The sequence below is a fragment of the Manduca sexta genome, chromosome 7 (assembly GCF_014839805.1).
Source record: "Manduca sexta isolate Smith_Timp_Sample1 chromosome 7, JHU_Msex_v1.0, whole genome shotgun sequence".
In the NCBI taxonomy this organism is placed as follows: Eukaryota; Metazoa; Arthropoda; class Insecta; order Lepidoptera; family Sphingidae; genus Manduca; species Manduca sexta.
Window position 1 is genome coordinate 6,458,933 of NC_051121.1, and position 19,152 is coordinate 6,478,084.

Below are 19,152 nucleotides of genomic sequence, written 5' to 3' on the forward strand. Positions count from 1 at the left end.
TAAATATGGAAAGCATAACTTTTAAAAACACAGTTAGCGGGTCTTTCTACAGGGACCACGCCGCGCCGTAGAGAATTCGCGTCGCTGATTTACTTTAGCTATTTCGTTGTTTCCTTTTACAAGCTCTAAACATTTAAATATAAAGTTTTATTAAACTTGGAGTATTTATGAGGGATTTCCCATTACATTACGATTGACTTCGTTGTGGTTAAAATCTGGGTCGATTTTATACCTACATCAATAAATTTCATAATAAAAATCACGTGGATTATCCCTTATGAATATAAGTACGTCGTATCAATTTCCAAACCAATAAACCTAAAATATCAACCCACTTGGCTCCGTAACACTGCCGGATCTCTTGGCAACGTACAGCCTGGCTACTTCACTAGGGCGACATAAATAGGTCACATTATACACTAACTTTGCTACGCTTGGTTACTTGCAAACAACTATTGCCAAAGCAAATAAGTTAATACATTCTGATATTAATATTCAGTGACAGATTTTACACAGCTTAAGTAGAGGGAACTTAAAATTTCAAGTGCAAACCCCTACATTACTCAAAAACGGTAATATTTCCACTGACCCTGCTTTATGTACAATGCAGACCAAATATAATGTCAATAAAAATCAAATTTGACAAATTTTGATTTTTAGTGGTTTTTGGAGGCGGTCTAATTTGTTGTAATCCTTCATCTCTGCTGGCCTCTATCCACTCCGGAGTATAGCGAACTACAAAGCAATAAACCACACAATCCTTTTATAAAATGTGCATACAATTTCCGAATACTTCTGCCTTTCACTGGACTAATTCCTGACAGGAAATTAATGTCTGGCACAGGTGTACGCACTGACTAGCGCTCACTCTACGACGTAGGGGAATATTAAGTAAAATTGGGCATTAAGAATTTAATGATTTCATTGTGAAAGATAAATTACACTTTATCACTCGTATTTTATAGATGAATTCAATTAAGCAAGGTTAGCTATTTTAACTTCCTTTCATTATGAATAAAAAATCTCTGTAATTTCTGCAATTATTATGAACAAGGTAGGTCCTGCAAATAATTAAACGTATTCGGTTATTGATACCGAAATGCTAATAATTTTACGGAGGCATAATTTTAGCAAACATCGAAAGATATTTCTAAAGGTCTACAATCTAGACTTGTAAACTATATAAAAACCATGCCTAATTATGTTTTTGCAGTAGCACTATAAAAATAGATTACTTAAAAATATCCATCTGTTTTTCTTTTAATGTCTATCAATAAGATAAATACTCCAATGTTCAATTATATTCCTAACTTTACAACAACTGGGTTTGGGCTGTCAAATACTTCTATAAAAGGCGTCTGTCCCAAGAAATATGCCAACTTGGAAATACGTAAAGTTTTACTCGCTCTGAATTATTTGACAACGAATGAATTCGGGCAAAGTTTGGTTTAGTTGTTTAGGACCTAAAGGCAAAGATGGTACCACTACTCCGAGCCGTTGTATTTAAAAGAATGTTATGTAAAATATCTATTTGGAAATAATACAATGTCATATTTACATGTAAAGAATAACATACATACATAGTAAATAATTGATAGTTTTATTAGAATAAAACGTTACTTTTCAAAGTATTGATAATTTTATTAGAATGAATATATTTTAATGATAACAAATTTGCCAGGAAAAGTGAATACCGATTCAGGCTCGAAGGACCAATCAATTCCTATGCAGGGAATATTACGGACGCAGAGAGCGGACTATTGATCTACATTCTACACAATTCAGCTGCATGCAATCAAATTGCAGTTTACATGACTTCGCAACGGCATCAATTTGGATTTTGTCTGTAAATGGACACGATGCAAATATTGAAAATTTGATATTTATATTTCTAGTTACGTCGTCGTTAAATTTACCCAAGCCTTTTTCGATATATATTAAACCATCTCTACAATCGGTTCAGATAGCGGAATCTTACATCTAAAGAAACTGTATTTTACTTTTTTGGCGGTGATTTTAGATATATTTCGTAACTCGCTACGTGAAGTGACTAATATTGGTCCAAACAGTTCAACTACTACCGCATGGTCCATTACAGTGATTGGGACGCTACTACAACAAAGAGTATATGACTTACAAGAGGACACAATTCTGGTATAACTAAATTGTAACTTACTGGCTATGGCATGCTGTTCGCATGAAATTCTTCGCCACAATGTATCCCATAGTTCGTTTTTAAGTTAATCCAGAACTAGGTCTACCCTCAAACTTCATTGCAATCTATGAAAGGTTTTATGATTGGCTAGCAATCATCCACATATTATTCACAACATTTCAAATATAAAATGTAACTTAGATGACCTTTCATAAGATTTATATTTCTCAAAACACTCTTTTGGTCACATACATTCTTTTATCTTTGCTCTTTCTTCATATACCTGAGACGCCTACGACTTTTATTACTGGAAATTTTCCACGTAACTCATGTTATTACTTAGATTTTCTCTCGTAGTCCATCTTGAGTATTTGATTATTAGTCTCGGTCCCGCTCAAAGGGAAACCTTTGCCGTGCAGTGAGACGTGAAGAGCTAATACAAAAAATACTGCAACCATTAAATATACGATATTCTTATATTTGCCGTTTAGAACGTTACCTATTTATATAAAGTACAATGGTATTCTAGAATGTTGGCTTATATATGTTGGCTTCGTGCTGAGATTGAAATTTCCGCCCCAGCTGTCACCGTTCTGGAGTGTTGCGGCTAACATAAGTATGCAATATTAAAGTGTTCCGGCACTTGTGGTGAGGATACGATCTTTTGTTTTCAAGAGAAACTTGCAGCCAATATACGCAGAACCGATGAGGATCAATAAATTAGTCTACAACGCAGCTTAGTGATTTATTTTTACTCAGCATTGGAAAGTTGCACTACACAAGATTATAAGGTCCGAATATATAAACTAGAGAGAAATGTCGCGGAAATCAAACTATTTTTTTTTTTTTTATACGGGGAAGGTAAAGTGACCCAACTGCACCTGATGAAAAGTAGAGTGTCCAATAGAATGTCGACTGACAAGAGACGATTAACCCTCGGCAGTCAACAGAAATATGCCGGCCTGTTGGAACCGGATATACACAGATTCGAGATCGGGTTCAACCTTCGGTTTCACTCCGGGGAACGCGACACATTTACGTGGGCCACTACGGCGGGTTTTAACACGTTGTGTACGGTGGTCGCTATTCGGGCAGATATAAAATATACCTTAACAGCTGCCTGCTACAAACATCAATTGACTCAGCAACAAATTGGTCAGAACATGAAACTACGATAGCTTTTTTGCCTCGCGCACAGTGATAGTAATTCAATCGTATATTGATCAGCGTAATTAAAGGATGTCTATATTTAACAGTTACTGACATTGGTCGATATAATTAACGATAATCATCCTAATTGATTGTCCGCAGGCCAGTTGGTTTATAAGGATCTAGCAATACGCTCTCAATAGTCCGTTTATGGCAATAATCCATATTTATGATAAGTGATGTATATTATGCAAGTAAAGTGAATATGATAGTCTATATTGCAATACCAGTAGCAGTTCCCTGAAGGTATTACATCCAAGTTAGATAACGAGATTGGATCTGGGTGTCAAGACGAGTTTATGCGCCACGCCGGTTTCCGTCTAAACAGATGGTGGGACATGGTGGGAATTTTGATACCATCTGGTACTTACGCGGAACAATTTCATCCAGTTACATCTGACTTCTATTAGAGGTTCTGACATCTGAGGATAATTATAATTTTTTGGTATTTTACGTGATGTAAGCTCTGGGGAATTATTTGATTATTTTTAAATCTGTAATTTTACTATTTGATAAATCTCATTTAGTTTTATCGACTTGGACTATTAATTTCACTGCTCGGTGTCTTGTCATATTTTGAAAATATATCCTGTGGTTTTCCTAGCTCATTCTACGGCTTTAAATCACGATTCATGTTTATTACTCCAAGGCGCGTTATATGCAATAATATTATGACATTGTCATTTAACCGTGGCATTACTAAATAACGTTATCACAGTTATGCTTGAGTATTTAAATGACGTATGACGCATATCAAGCGGTCACATTTACGCTGATACAACTTATCACAATATTGGTAATATTTAAAACAACATTAACTCAAGTGTTGGAGTGCATTTCGACCAATCGCAGTTCATTGTACTCTTATCTATAACAAGTTAATTCCCTAGCCTATACTTAACCTAGTTGTATGCTGCGACACTCCGACAAATTACCCTTTTTCCCGACGTTCTTTGACACCGACCATGCGTTTGATGCATTGGATATACTCAATATAGTAAGGCAACGGTTTAGAAACACTCGAGTCTCAAACAAATATATCCTCGGTGGATTTCAAATGACGTAAGTCATTTTGTCACAAATACATTCCTTTAAACTGGAAATTTCATTCTCAATCTATCTGTATATTTAAAAATTTGATATCTCTTAAAACGTAAGAGCTACGACCTGAAGTTGTTTTGGCAGTAAATGACAAAAAGGTAAAACTTTTGAGTCTTAAAGATCAAGTTTTTCATTCAAACTTTACTACTTTATATTCCATACATAAATTTTAATAGTGTCTACCTAGAAAGCATCTGAAAAGGAAATTAAATGAAGAAGTTGACAAATATACACTTTAGGTTTATGGCTTTCCTGTACTGTCCACATTTGTCCTTTACAGCATTTTAAATGTCTATACATCGATGTGTGTCTGCTATTAAACAAATTACTAACACCACCTTATTTTAATGGTTTTTAGCATATTCCTATTAGAACTCTTGGCAAGTATGCATTTCAACTACACTAATCACTAAATTTTCTGTGTCTTCTCTGGTCTACTTAAACACATACTTTCTGTGTAACAACATACTATTCGATGTTATAAAATGGAAAAGCTTCAAAACAACCAACCTAAAAGTGATAATGAAAAAAATATCCTAAATAAAAAATCATTAACTTCAATTTTCTTTAGCAACTTCAGTATGGATTCATTTGCAAGCAAGGCCGTGACGTCACTTGTTATGGAACTGCGAAGCAATATTTTACTGCAATCGATACACCGTCATGTCACTACTGTATGTACCTGAATTCAGTTCGAAACAATGTTATTTGATCGTAATTTTACTCAGGGAAATGGGGATACGATTTCCGCACCAGGATAAATAACTATGTTTTCTGCTGATATTTGTCTTAGTATCTGTGGATTGTTTTAATTCTTTTGAGTTGATTTAATACTGGTGTGCTGTTATGAAAATTAAAATTCTTTTGAGTTTAATACTGGTTGTTATGAAATCTCAAGCTACCTCAATAGTCTTTCAGTAGCTGGTAAGAAAATGCCATTACAATATCTAGAGAGGATAATGCAGCACAAATTTTTAAAATTGATGAAGTAGGACAATTTATATGCCCATCCTATCATGATCGCCAATTTTTAAGTTATACTAAACGTTAAATTCTTGCAATGCGCTGCGTTTTTCACCCGACACATGCTTCTTAATGTCCAGTAATGCCTTATGATACTTTCTAGAATATTCTGTCGATTATAATCCAGTAGTATTTGCATAATACTGATTGCCGACGGATATGAAGTTCTATCGTCTCACTTCGAAGACCTACTACAAGCGGTGAAGAGTGAATTGTAAGTTCTAGTCTCAAGCGGTTGAAAAATAATTACTACGTCTGACGAAACAAATTAGATGTATGTATAATGATAACTCTATTGTTAAATGTTAACAACGCCTGACAATCTAAGCAAAATGATCGTAAATCCAAACCTATACACCAAGGATGGACCATCGTCAACAAATTTAAGACTTTTGAAATCTTTTCCCTTTAACAGCATAACTTATTCATCAAGATCCTGAATGGCATCGGGAGATTCCTTATATAGCATGGCCGACATATTTTTTATAAAAGGGAGTAAAAACAGCCAGTCTACATAAAACATTTATAAAACCTGAAGATAAAGCCATCGAAATACCTCAGTTCAATGAAAAATTTTGTATTATAACGTTTTAGGTTCTTTCTGCTTACCTTCTCCGTGACCGCCAGGCCAGCATACTCTTCAGGCGCTAGGCAGTCACCCCTGAGCCAGTTTGCGAGACGGCCAAGTTCGCCAAGCATGTTTGACGGGTGTAGCGAACTTAGAGCCATTTTATTATTTTTGAAAAAAAATCATCGAATCAATTCATTAGCAACATTGATAATGATTGAAGCTGGTATTTAGAATTTATAAAAAAAAGGTCTTTAAAGTTAATGTGATATTTAGAAATCGAATGAACTTGTTAATGAAACCTTAAATAATTCTGCTTTCGTTCAACGAAACTTATATTCGAACTCGCCGCGGTATATTTTCTTTAAAGAGTTTCCGCGCGTTTCCCAGACGTCCGACCGCTCCGACGGAGGGTAGTCGACTAAACAGCAGTGAACAAACCGGGGAAAATCACAGCTTACATTCGTAAATCGCAATTTTTTAAACCGTATATCCCCAGCGTTTTGTAATTTTACGCTCTATTGTGTTCAATTAGAGCACATTTTCAAATGTCAAAGGGCGCAAAACCTAACAGGGAGCATGCGCAAAGAAACGAGGGAGCAACGTGACGATACCTTGCGATAGAAAGGGACAGTATGATTTCCGCAATTTCCACTATCACCCAATTGGAAAAAAGTGCACTGGACGTAACGGCCATTAGTGTGACGTAAGAAGATAGTGTTAATTTAATATGCGGATGCGACCACCAACCGCTACTACCCCTTGCATAAGTATAGATCTAGATTCGGTAAATAGACAAAGATAATCATATTTTTTCGTATTGCATCAGATACCCCATTAAATGCACATACATATATTATATCATATAAGTTTACAATCAATATATTATGTATTTTCCATACAAAATATACTGGTTGTTATAATTTATGAATCAGAAAAGTATTAAATAAATAACATGTAAATATTCAGCATTCAAAAATATAACATAATATTATATTTGTTTTCCTTGTATCATATTTTTATTGACCTAACAAAGTAAACAAATCAGATATTACTTTATGTAATAAAGAGCAGTTTTATTAAATACCTAATTGTTAGGTTTTATCCTCAAGTTTGTTACAATCACAATTGAATGTAAACAAACTGTATGTTAATGAAATTTTAAAGTATAATTTATTAATAGTCAACTGAGAAGAATTATGAATAAATTTTTGCCTGTTATATGCCATTGAAATAAAATTATTTTTCAGATTCTATCACAGTTTTTCATGGGGGATATATTTTATATATCATGGGAGGTCCGTCAATTTTTTTTTTAAGTGTTACATTTGCGTAAACCTAAGAAATCATGATAGTTGTAGAATTATTATCTTAGGTTGTACATGATTTCAAAGAACCAACAAATTCTCAATTATTATAAAAGGAGATACATCAAACGTTACATACAACAATTTAGTAACGGAATGTCAAAATTACCCTGTATACAGTAATCTAATTTACCTCCATTGTTACTTTACAGCAGTAGTACTACATTATAAAAAACACCTGCATAATGTTGTTATTACTACACTTTTACAACTTCCTATTATAACCAATACATACATTTTGTAAAGTAACAAGCTTGAATTTACAAGATATAAATATTCATACTGCTGTTTAATATCATGTTTAGAAATTTCATAACACAAAGCAAATATTACAATCAATATCATTGTTGACATTTATCTAGGTTCAGTAACAAAATAATTTAGACACAACATACCAAATGGGCAACACTGATTGAATGTGTTATCTTCAGCTTATCTTTTCGCATTGCTACAAACATATATTTCTTATTTAATTCACCCACACTTTAGAACTAGCTCCATATTATATTACAGGATATTTATATAAATAAGAATATAATATTATAACATGCCTAAGAATTTCAGATAATAATTCAATATGTACACATTTTCATATGCATATTATGTACATAATCTATATGTACTTTTATTTATGTTTTATAGTATACACCCACATTGTTTCCATACCCCACAGTACATCCACCTCTATAATAATAATAATAAAAGCCTTTATTCACCGACTGAATATAGTACAATTTTTAACTTATTGGGCAAAAATAAATTTATGCTAAAAATGCCTACTTATTCTTCAGCAACCAGTTTGTTGGTTAGGTTATCAACCACCTGTATACATCTACTGTATATAATATTTAAATAAATAAGTAAAAGATTATTATGATACAAACCAATCTGTCTTATTAAAATTATATAGGATACAAAACTGCCCCGTCTGTAACTATTCAACAACATAATATAAAGCCAGTATATTAATAAAATATAACATTAGTCATTATAAGCTGTAAGGATATAATACAACCAGTGCATTCTGTAAATTGTAAATAATAGAAAATCAACCAACTTTTGTAAATAAAGTGTAAATGACGTTCTAGTTGCTATATAATGAAACTCGTCATTATATATAGGCAAAACAAAACATTGGCAACTAAATAATAAAAGAATAAAATGTATAGACCTGCAATAATGCTTTGTTTTGTATAGCTATGTTGACATAGTAACATCAGAGAAGATATAAAAAAAACACAAACAACCAATGCAGGTTATTAGTAGTGCTTGGAGGATATTATCTATAATATATCATGAAAAAAAGTACATTTTCATCAAGAGTGCGTTCCACGCCATTTCTTTAGAATCACAGAGTCAGTAAGGCAGGTAATTTTACTTAACCAATTTATGGTGCTGCTACGAATGAAAATCAATACATTATCATATGTTCATGTAAAAATAAACTCACCTTTGGTGTTTGGATGATATCCATAGCAGCAAACCAGAAAAATCAATATATTCACCATAAAATTCAAGTCCGCATATGTAATCCAAATTCACGCATACATAAACACAACACTGAATTGAAGACAAGCGGGAAGATAATAAAAATTAAACTGATTTTAAACAAAGTTGCATGTATAGTCAACAAGTATAAAATCTGATGGAACAAGAAACGCAAGAAACAAGAAAGTTTGATTTGATTTGTTTGACGTTTTTGACACGGGGCGAATCATAGAAGACAAGTTGCGTTCCAGTTCTTAATATTGATTTATTGAACATAACAATTTTTTTTTATTAATATTATGTACAACATGGGCTTTCCACATTGCAATGTAGAAGTTATGGAAGTACAAGTATAATTTAATATTTTTTGGCTATCCCACCTACAAAACAGCGCGCAAACGTATTTTTTAACGCTATCTATTCTAAATTGATACATAGTATATATAATGTTACCTTTATGTACAAAAATTTAAACAACAATATAAAAATACGTGTGTAACATTTTTATCCACAACTTAATTATGTTTTATAAAGTAACACCATAATTTCAATTTAACTAATTATATACATAGCTAAATTTTTGCTAAGCACAATGATTGTCACTCCTATGCTTATCATTATAAAAAAAAAACTTGCATCTGTCACTGTCAGTATATTTTCCCAAATGTCAATCATTGACATATTTTCGCCTACTTTGTGTCTTTGTCATTGTGTTTTCACTGTGCATTTCAATATTTTCTTGTTGAATCAAGTAATTTTTATCCATATAAAGAAAGTATAGAAAGATTTTTTACTAATATGACTTCAACAATGCCTAACGACAGGAATGAAGAGCGCCGTCGCCGTGTAAGTTCTAATTAGCGTACTTTATCTAGTTCAATCATGAATCATTGTATTTATGCGTTCTACACAGAAAATTACACTAGCATATACGATTTTGTTAACATAAACAAGTTTGCAGACCGGTTTGCCGTTTCTATTTATGTTTTCAATCGTTTTAGAACGTAGCTTATATATTGATTTTGCGAGAAAAATTATCGAGAAGCTTCCAGATATTTCGTTTATCAATTATGCTAAAATGATCATTTCCTAATTAAAACAAATACTGTTGCCCTTCAGATAACGGCAATGTAAATAGAATTATCGTAATACATGACTCATTTGATTGCCATACGAATGTCGGAAACCTAAAAAGATAAGGTGTACAAAGCCATTTGGTACCTATTTGGATCGTTATATTAACCTGTCAATCCCTCCCAGTTTGGTAACAACAGTATGCATTGAATCACATTAAGAAATAACTCTTATTGTTTTGTCTCAATTACAAATGATATTTAAGATAATCAAGCCAGTATTAGAAATCTTAAATGTGTTTTAGTCTAATCATTTGGCATATATTACAACATTGCTTAAATGTACAACAATTGTGATAAATTTGGTCCGGGCTGAAGCACAATATATTTAAACAAATCTATTTAAAATTATAAAAACCATAAAAAAAGAAAATGATATACAAATGTCTGCATAAGAATATAAAATTTCTATGTTTTAAGCAGAAGTTGTTTTTTGCACATTCTGAGACAAGATAGGTAAAAAACAATGTAAGCATGATAAGCTACTTTAGAAATGTCATAGATAAAACAAATAAAAAATTGAATTGATAAACTATTGAGTCTTTGATGTAGCCTTACATACATAAGTAGATTCAATTATTAGTCATAGGTATATTCTATCAACACAAAAGTTGATAAAACAAGTGTTATAAAAGATTAAAAATATTTAGATATTCAAAGTTATGCCTGGTTAAAAAAAGTACATTGGCAAGTTACTGATTGTTTTTAGTAGTTAAATAACGCCACTAATAAATAAATTTGAATGTGGATTTTTTATGTTTAGGTTTAAGAATCATTTATTTCTCATAAGATTATAAATTAATCACTTACTCAGAAAACCACTTAACACAGTTATTTTATATGGGCAAGCATCAATAATATGGTCAGTATATTTTCTTAAAGATCATAGTCCGTGAAGTGTAAAGCTTAAACTAATATCATAGGATTATATCTAAAAGAGTGTTTAGATAAAACTATGTGAAACTAAAACATTACATAATCATTGTTCCATAACTGCCACTGAGTCAGTGAAAATATACATTGAATTATAATTAATTACTTTTTAAATACATTAAACAACTAATTTAAATAAACTTATAAAAATGTATGTTGTAAAACTTGTTTTAGTTTGTTGTATTATTTATTAATATGGCAGCAATACAATGATCACTTAACAATAAATATGTCAAGTCTCTATGGAAATGCAAATTTAAATGTGTTTTTAGAAATAAAATGTCTTCTAAAGTATGTGGATTGCATTTTATATTTTTGCTGAATAATAATTTACTAATATTTATTATGGAAATCTGCAAAAGTAATATGGTATTTTGTCATGCTATGTTTGTGTCATTTCACATTTTAACACAAAAATTACTGCTAATACCGGTCATATCCTAACATCAAAGACACAGCTCAAAGCATAGTTTTATAATATACCACAATTTACTAAGTTAGTTTTAGCTAGTGTTTCATTAATTTTGAATTTGTTGATCCAAACTTATGCCAACATAACTATAACTGTACAATCATCAGTCATTGGTCTAACATTTATTAAATTCTAGTGGCTGCTTGTGACTTCGGGTGAAAGTCCTTTCCCATTATAGAAGTCCATAAATCACGATAGCTAGTCATAGGACCTTCTGTACAACGCCAGTGCCATCTACATAATAATAAGATATTTTTTTTCAAATTGCCTGCGGTACTAATTTATCGGCATAAACAGTAAACTATATGTTTATTCAAGACATGGTCTACCCATGTGCCAAATTATCCAAATCTGTTCAATGGTTACTATGTTTCCATATAATAAACATTTAAGCATTTTCAGAAACACTCGCATTTATGATATTATTAAAAAAGATTTTATATGTTCAGGTATTGTTGGGACCTCTGCCAGCTGGTTTTCTCCGTGCAGATGGCACAACAGACAATGTGGACGCTGACTATCAGGCAGCGTTGGCCCTACAACAGCAATTGTGTGGAGGTTCGGTGAGTCACGACAATCAGTCATAACCACTTATATTTTTAGAATAAGTATATTTCTGTAGTTGCTTAATTGGGTTTACTTGAAAACTATATGAAACAGTCCTGCTGTGTGCTAAAATGAATACTTTGATTATAATATAAAATTAAACACATATATTCAAGGGAAATTTTGGATCTAAACTATCTTCTAACAAAAAAAAAACATCACGCCATTACGAGGTAGAAGCGATAGGCAGAGGTGCAGCTAGAGCACTCACTTTTCGATATTATGTTCCGTCACTCACGTGATAGGGGATGAGATTATCGCCATATCGTGGACAAATTCCAAACTCGGGGTCTTACACTACGTAGAAAAACTCAAATTCATTTTACCTGATTCGAACCCGGGACTTTAAGACGTTGTCGTACTGCGTGCGCAATACAATAACATCATCTCGTATTGTCATCGAACGGCGTAAAGTGTAAGAAAGATATGTCAGTACTTGTTTACATTTATTTATGCTTCTCTGCATACCTTTAAAAATAAATTGAATGAGATGATAAAAGTGTATTATTAGATATTATGTCGCAATCTTGTGATTAATCGTTTATATAAGTACACAATGCCAAAGTGGAGGCCGGTTGCGATGTCCATTGCTCAGGCATTGATGATTATTAGTGTACGGGAATGTAAATAAATATAGTGTACACAAAATCCACACTGAGTGTAGAGAAAGTGATTAAATAAAAACATATACTTATTACCAAACATTTGTGTATGGAATGGTCTATGGAATGATGGTGAGTGCTGACTAATAACAATTAGATTTTTCCTCCAAGCATTATTTTGGATATGATACTGTATACAAAAATATTTTCAAATTCTTATTAAATGCCAATTGTCCCGTTTGTGCAAAGCATATAATTAAAGTAGTGGGAATGTGGATTGTGAAATTGGAATGTGTTTGTAGATAAATTGGCAAATTTCAAAAATATTGTCACATTTGTTAGAAAGTTAAGGCATGGAGGTAGTTTTGCATTGTTTTTCAAATTTTCCTTATTATAAGTATTTAATATCATTAGTTTCTCATACTCTTTTTCTTTAATGTGAAGACATTGTGAGGCCATTCTGCGTAGATCGGACCGTCAACAGCTAAAAAGTTTAGTTTCTAACATCGGGCAAACATAAAAAATCATAATAATTTATTTTATACGGATATGGCAAAGTCGCCTCACTGAATCTGATGGAATAGGATCCATATAATATTCCACCGACTTCAAAATTAGTAACCAGTATGGTAGATAATGATAATATTTTATTGGTTTTTAGTGGTTTTTGAAGGCCGTTTAATCATAAAATCTATACTTATAATAAATCTGTAGAGAGGTCAATTCTGTACATGAAATATATTTCCAAAATAACTATCAGGGGGTGATTAGGGATCGATACTGATGCCAAAAATGCGATTAGTAAAATTTTTGTCTGTCTGTCTGTCTGTATAACCGTTATAGAAACAAAAACTACTCGACGGATTTTAACGAAACTTGGTACAATTATTTGTCATACTCCTGGGCTGGTTATAGTATACTTTTCATCACTCTACAATTAATAGGAGCAGAGCAGTGAAGGGAAATGTAGGGAAAACGGGAGAAGTTACTCCATTTTTTAAACTTCCGTCGCGTGTGCAACCTTAATGGTTAAAGCTACATAGAAATCATGTATGACGGAAATGTTCTCCTTAAAATTATGTAAAAAATATCCCACGACAGCATATATCCATCTTTTATGGTTGACTCACAATAACACGTGTAACTCCCGATAGCTTAGCAGTTCGAAGCTTTCTCATTATATTTGTCTACTCTTACGTTTATAACACTCTCAGTCATCCCTAATTAAAAAAGTTAACATTATTAAATATATTCCATAAAAAAGAATCATAGAAATCGGTATAGAAACACCAAAGTTATACATGAAATACGCTAATAATAAGCCATCATGCGTGAATACTGAATCATGCTATAAGGATAATTTTTGCATATATAGGTATAAGGTCGCGAACGCACATTCAGGCGGCTTGCTTGGCACCCCGAGGCTAGCGAATCACCTAGCGAGTAGCTTCGTAAAACGAACATTCTCGAACGTTCGCGACCGGCTCCATTTTTGAAGTCCGAAATCCACGCGGGCGAAGCTGCGAGCGGAAGCTAGTAGTATAATATTATTGCCAAAAGGAGGCCTGTGATCAACAGTGGACTGTTACTGATGATGACTACTTGTAATACAGTTTTAATTTATAACAGGTGCCTGCAGCAGGACCCCCGCTTACAGCCAGGCTTAGCATCACCATAGCACAAGCGAAACTTGTCAAGAACTATGGTAAGCGACTTACATCTCAGTTATTTGTGGCTAGCTAGACATGAGAATTAACCCACTATTAACGGATTCTTTTTCCTTTAAATCTCTGAAAAGTATAGTTTTCTACACCGTTAGTAACCAATACTCCTTGCAAATGAGGTATTATTTTTGGTATTAGTTGACGCCAATGCGAGGGCTTATCTGTGAAGAGATGGGGAATAATACAAGGGAACAATTGTTAGGAAATATTTCCATATTGACTATTTGCCAAGCTCAAATAAATTAAAAACGAAAAACGTCTTAATACCCGAAAGGGAAGGTAGAGGTGCAACCGGAGTAGCTATTTTTCGCCGAGTGTATTCCATCTCATGCTGTGATGTGGGAGCGCGCCTATTACCATAACGGGCGCAAATCCCGGAATTAGGGCTAATGGCAGATAAATCGAAGTAGGTATCGCTATCTCTGACCAGGGACTCAAACCCAAAACCTCAGGGCGGTGCAGTTTGATTTCGTATAAGTTGTGAATAATTTTCAAAGGTCTCACTCGGATGGACCCGTATGTCCGCCTTCGCGTGGGCCACTGTATATACGAGACGCACACCGATCCCAGCGGTGGGAAGACGCCGCGTTGGAACAAAGTTATCCATTGGTGAGTATTCATTTTATTTATTTTCCAAGACTTGATCCTTTAGAAGGGTTAGTTATGTGGCGGCTCGCAAAATAATTTCTGGAACGTGTTTGAGAATGTGCCGTTGCGCCGACCCCACATTAGAGTGGTAAAAGGGTATTAGGTAAAAGGACGCGATAGGTTATCTTTAGTCCATCCAGTTGAATGACGGGACGAGCTACTGCCTGATGGAAAGCTTCGCGAATGCCCTTAGATAATACTATCTAGATAGTTAAATTACGATATTCTATGTACTGAACTTCACTTGTCATCGATATTAAAAATCACACTTAGCAATTACATTTACTAAAATGTGCTCTATAGAAAAATGGCTACGCAAAGCTGTTTACCTGCATAAATAATCCACATTCTTCCACGTAAGACCTACCAGTAAATAAATAATGTTTATTTATTTCCCAGCCTGCTGCCGCCCGGTGTGAACTCCATATACCTGGAGATCTTCGACGAGTGCTCCTTCACCATGGACGAGCTGATCGCGTGGGCGCACATTAACATCCCGCAAGCCGTGCTGAATGTGAGTGCGCCTTCTCATACCCAGGCTTTCAGTATTCTAAGTTATTTTGTCATGCAGGAAAGAAAAAACTTTGCAATAAATTTTATATGGGTATCGAGTTAATGAAATCGAATAAGCAAGTTTACAAAACTGCACGTAGATGCAATACGGGATATCAATTCCATGAACGATACTCCGCCATCAAAACGCCTGCTAAAAAAATCATAGCAACACTCTGCCACAGCTCCTGTACATATTGCATGATTAATTTAGGTTCGTGTACTTAATCTTGACATTTTTTCAGGGCGAAACACACGAAGATTGGTATCCATTGAATGGTAAACAAGGTGACGGCCTCGAGGGCATGATCAACTTGGTTCTGAGCTATTCGGTAAGTTTAATTTTTATATTCGCCACATGAATTGTCTAAAACAATGCATCTATAAAAATTATCCAACTGTGATAAAAGAGGTCGTGTATTCATTCTCCAATACGTTGCCTCAAGGGTGTCGCCAAGGGAGGGGCAGCTGCCCCCCCTAGAGTTTCTAAAACTCGAATTAATTCACCAATTTCATTCCTAATATTCCGTATGCTCAATTACGCTTTTCTCTATGTTATTGTTAAAGCGGGGGAGGGGGAGTGGGAGAGGAACATGTGCTCTCGACTTTACCTACAATTCATATTTTTCTCATTCTCCATATCAACTTGCTCCCTTCCCCCTGGGCCATCAGCTGGCGACGCTCTTGTCCTTAATACTCATTAGTATGATCGTGATACAAGATCCTCAGTGTGCGTTAGAAGTATGAATGAGGATGTTATTGGTGCAGGTGGGTCCAGCGGCGGTGGCGACGTTCCCACCGGTGCTGGTGGTGCCGAGCACGGGCATGGGGTACGCCGCCATGCCGATGTACGCGGCGCCGCACATGCCACCGCAACAACCGCAAATGCAGCAACCGCCGCAGCCACAGCAACCGCCAATCACCGCCGAGCAGTTGCAACAGGTAAGCTCTTATTTCAGAATAAAAAGAAAGACTTACGAGTCATTTATTTGATCTGAATACCCAAATATTTTATTTCGTAAGGCGGCGTTATTGGCGCCCTTTTCCATGCCTCATGTTAAGAAATAACCATACCACATTACCACAGATGAATACCAACTGAAGTGACTTATTATTCTACAAAAAATTTATATACACCCTAATTGCTTCACAGGAGACACTATCAGTATAGTCATTAAAATGACAAATACTACAAACTGTTTCTCATTAAAGCATGATGCTCGCAAAAGGTAGTCCTAATAAAATGATTTTTCTAGATCGAAGAAATGTTTCCGAGCATCGATAAAGAAGTAATCAAGTCGGTATTAGAAGCGAACCGCGGCAACAAGGACGCCACGATCAACTCACTGCTGCAGATGTCTGAATAACTGTAGTAATTGAACCATGGGTCTATTCGAACGATCTCGAACAGTATAATAAGGTAAACTCACCCGAAGCTGACACTACACCGATTGGCATTTGAGACTTTTTAACTTTAATAAAATCTGTTCCATATTTTCGAGTATTTTTTTTAGGCAATTAAATTCTACTAAAAATATGATATTGATAATTATTAATGTTAAAAAGTACAAGGGGCTAATACTTGGTGTAGTGTCAATGTTTACTTTACCCTAATATGAAATGATGTAACGCGACCAAATATAAAATCTTGCAGCAAAGGAATTAAGTTAACTCAGCTGTCTTATACCTTATTTGGTTATCTCGAATAAGTTCAATACCCATAGAACAGGTAATTGTAGGTAGGTCACAGAATAGACCCTTTAAAATCTCATGACAAGAACTAATTCTGAAGTGTCCATAAAAATAAAGATCGACACCTCCCACGTAAGTTGTACCCCCAAAATCCCAATTTTACGGTAGAACATTTTAAAGATTGAAATTGGACGAACTACTTTACAATTAGTACTAAAATTACAACAACATACGTCTGACAAATCCTTAAAAAAATCGTGTTTTCGTTATTTTTTCACTTTGTATGCAAAATTAATGCAATTTAGGATAGTTTTCAATAAAAACGTTAACATCTTTGTGGCATATAACTCACGTGGGAAGTATCGAGATCCTCATAACAGTATATTTATTGTTTATTTGTACAATATCTCTCAGTAAGATGTCTTGATCCTTTCATCAGCCTGGTTCTACAATCTTGTCGTTACTGGTAGTATTTTTGTAGATGATTAATGGTTATTTACACATTTATTAAATTCTATGATATTGACACAACCATTGTAGTGCCTTCAGAATTAGTTCCAAAATTTTTATTCTACATAGCTTACTGAGCTTCACATAATGGCATTCCCTAAATAATTGTATATAAGTCTATGAAATCGCAGGAGCACGGTCAAAACTTATGATTGTTTAAATTTTCAAATATTGGATTAAAATTAATGAACTTGCACGCTTGTGTATATTACTAGATCTTATTATATGCGGAAAATAATCTTTTGATGTGCGATTCAATTTATTAAAATTATACATTTTTGACAATATGACACCGCAAAAAGCGATTTTTGTCGATATCCTTACAACGATTTGACGCAATTATTCGTCAAAAGTAAAAGTATGCTAGTGATAGCTTCTCGATGCCCGAATACTTTTTATTTCTTATAAAAAAGAATATTGAAAATATATAGTCTATGAGATTAGGTTTTTTCTTTAAAAGGTTATATCCACAATGTAAAAAAATAGGTGCCTAACATATTTTGTTGTTTTTTTTTTTCATATAATTCAGTATTTTACATGTGTTTTAGACAGTCGTAGATTCTATGATAATGTACTATCTATAGGAAACATAAGTCACGAAAACAAAATATAGTCAACTATTTTCCTTTGTTTTGCTCAATTTTGTTATGTTTATTTGTTTACAATTATTGGCAACCCCATCTTTATTCAGTGGCAACATTGTTATTCCAATGTATTGAGGTGCGCAATCATTATAGATTAGTATTATGATGTATTCATAGTTTTTTTTATCGACTTTATTATAATATAAGGAAGGACACGGCACAGTAGATTTATCAAATCGTATTCACATGTAGACAAACTGCAAATTTAATTTTTTGGGTCATGTAGAACTGGTATTATAATATATCCAATAAATAATATTCAAAATAAAAAAAAAACGAAAATACAATATATTCGTTGTAAAATAAGAAATATCACGGTACGTATATAACATATACATGCAATCTAGAATATCAGTTTTATATGACGCCTAAGCTTTGTTACAACTTACTGTAGATTATGAATTAAAATTCTGCCTTACAGTTATTATAAATTTTAACAGAACAGAATTACGTTCGTTATCTCTTTAGATGTATACACAATGTTTTAAAACAATAGCGTATGTCCAAATCGATCGCCCGACAGCTTACCAGCTAAATTTTGTGCCAAATAATTTGCCATCTACGCGACGTTTTGCTTACAAAAATATTGTATTATTGTTATATTTATTTGTAATTTTACATTGTATAAATATAATAAATTATTAACTATAGTACTTATCGTTTTTTTAACGTCGATCTTATTATTTTTGGAATTAAAATGTGCAACAGCCTTTGGAACCTATCAA

At 33.6% G+C, this 19,152-nt stretch overlaps 2 protein-coding genes across 4 annotated transcripts in view; one reads left to right on the forward strand and one right to left on the reverse strand.

The window, feature by feature from the left end:
• LOC115450956 (myotubularin-related protein 6) overlaps window positions 1-9,133 on the reverse strand; it is a 70,383-nt gene extending 61,250 nt beyond the window's left edge. Inside the window, exon 1 of one of the 3 annotated variants that reach the window (XM_037447567.1) lies at window positions 8,874-9,133. In XM_037447567.1, the coding sequence (XP_037303464.1) occupies window positions 8,874-8,897 (24 nt within the window). In that variant the 5' untranslated portion in view covers window positions 8,898-9,133. Of the gene's footprint in view, window positions 1-6,097; window positions 6,480-8,873 lie in introns of those variants that run through there. The other 2 variants (XM_037447566.1, XM_037447569.1) reach the window with 2 other exon arrangements.
• Window positions 9,134-9,554: 421 nt separating this feature from the next.
• On the forward strand, window positions 9,555-19,080 carry LOC115450964 (toll-interacting protein). The gene is made up of 8 exons (XM_030179143.2): window positions 9,555-9,757; window positions 11,899-12,012; window positions 14,287-14,362; window positions 14,879-14,990; window positions 15,429-15,543; window positions 15,827-15,913; window positions 16,350-16,523; window positions 16,838-19,080. Exons 1-8 carry the CDS (start codon window positions 9,710-9,712, stop codon window positions 16,946-16,948), a joined length of 837 nt encoding a protein of 278 aa, XP_030035003.1. The 5' UTR covers window positions 9,555-9,709; the 3' UTR covers window positions 16,949-19,080.
• Window positions 19,081-19,152: the final 72 nt, after the last annotated feature.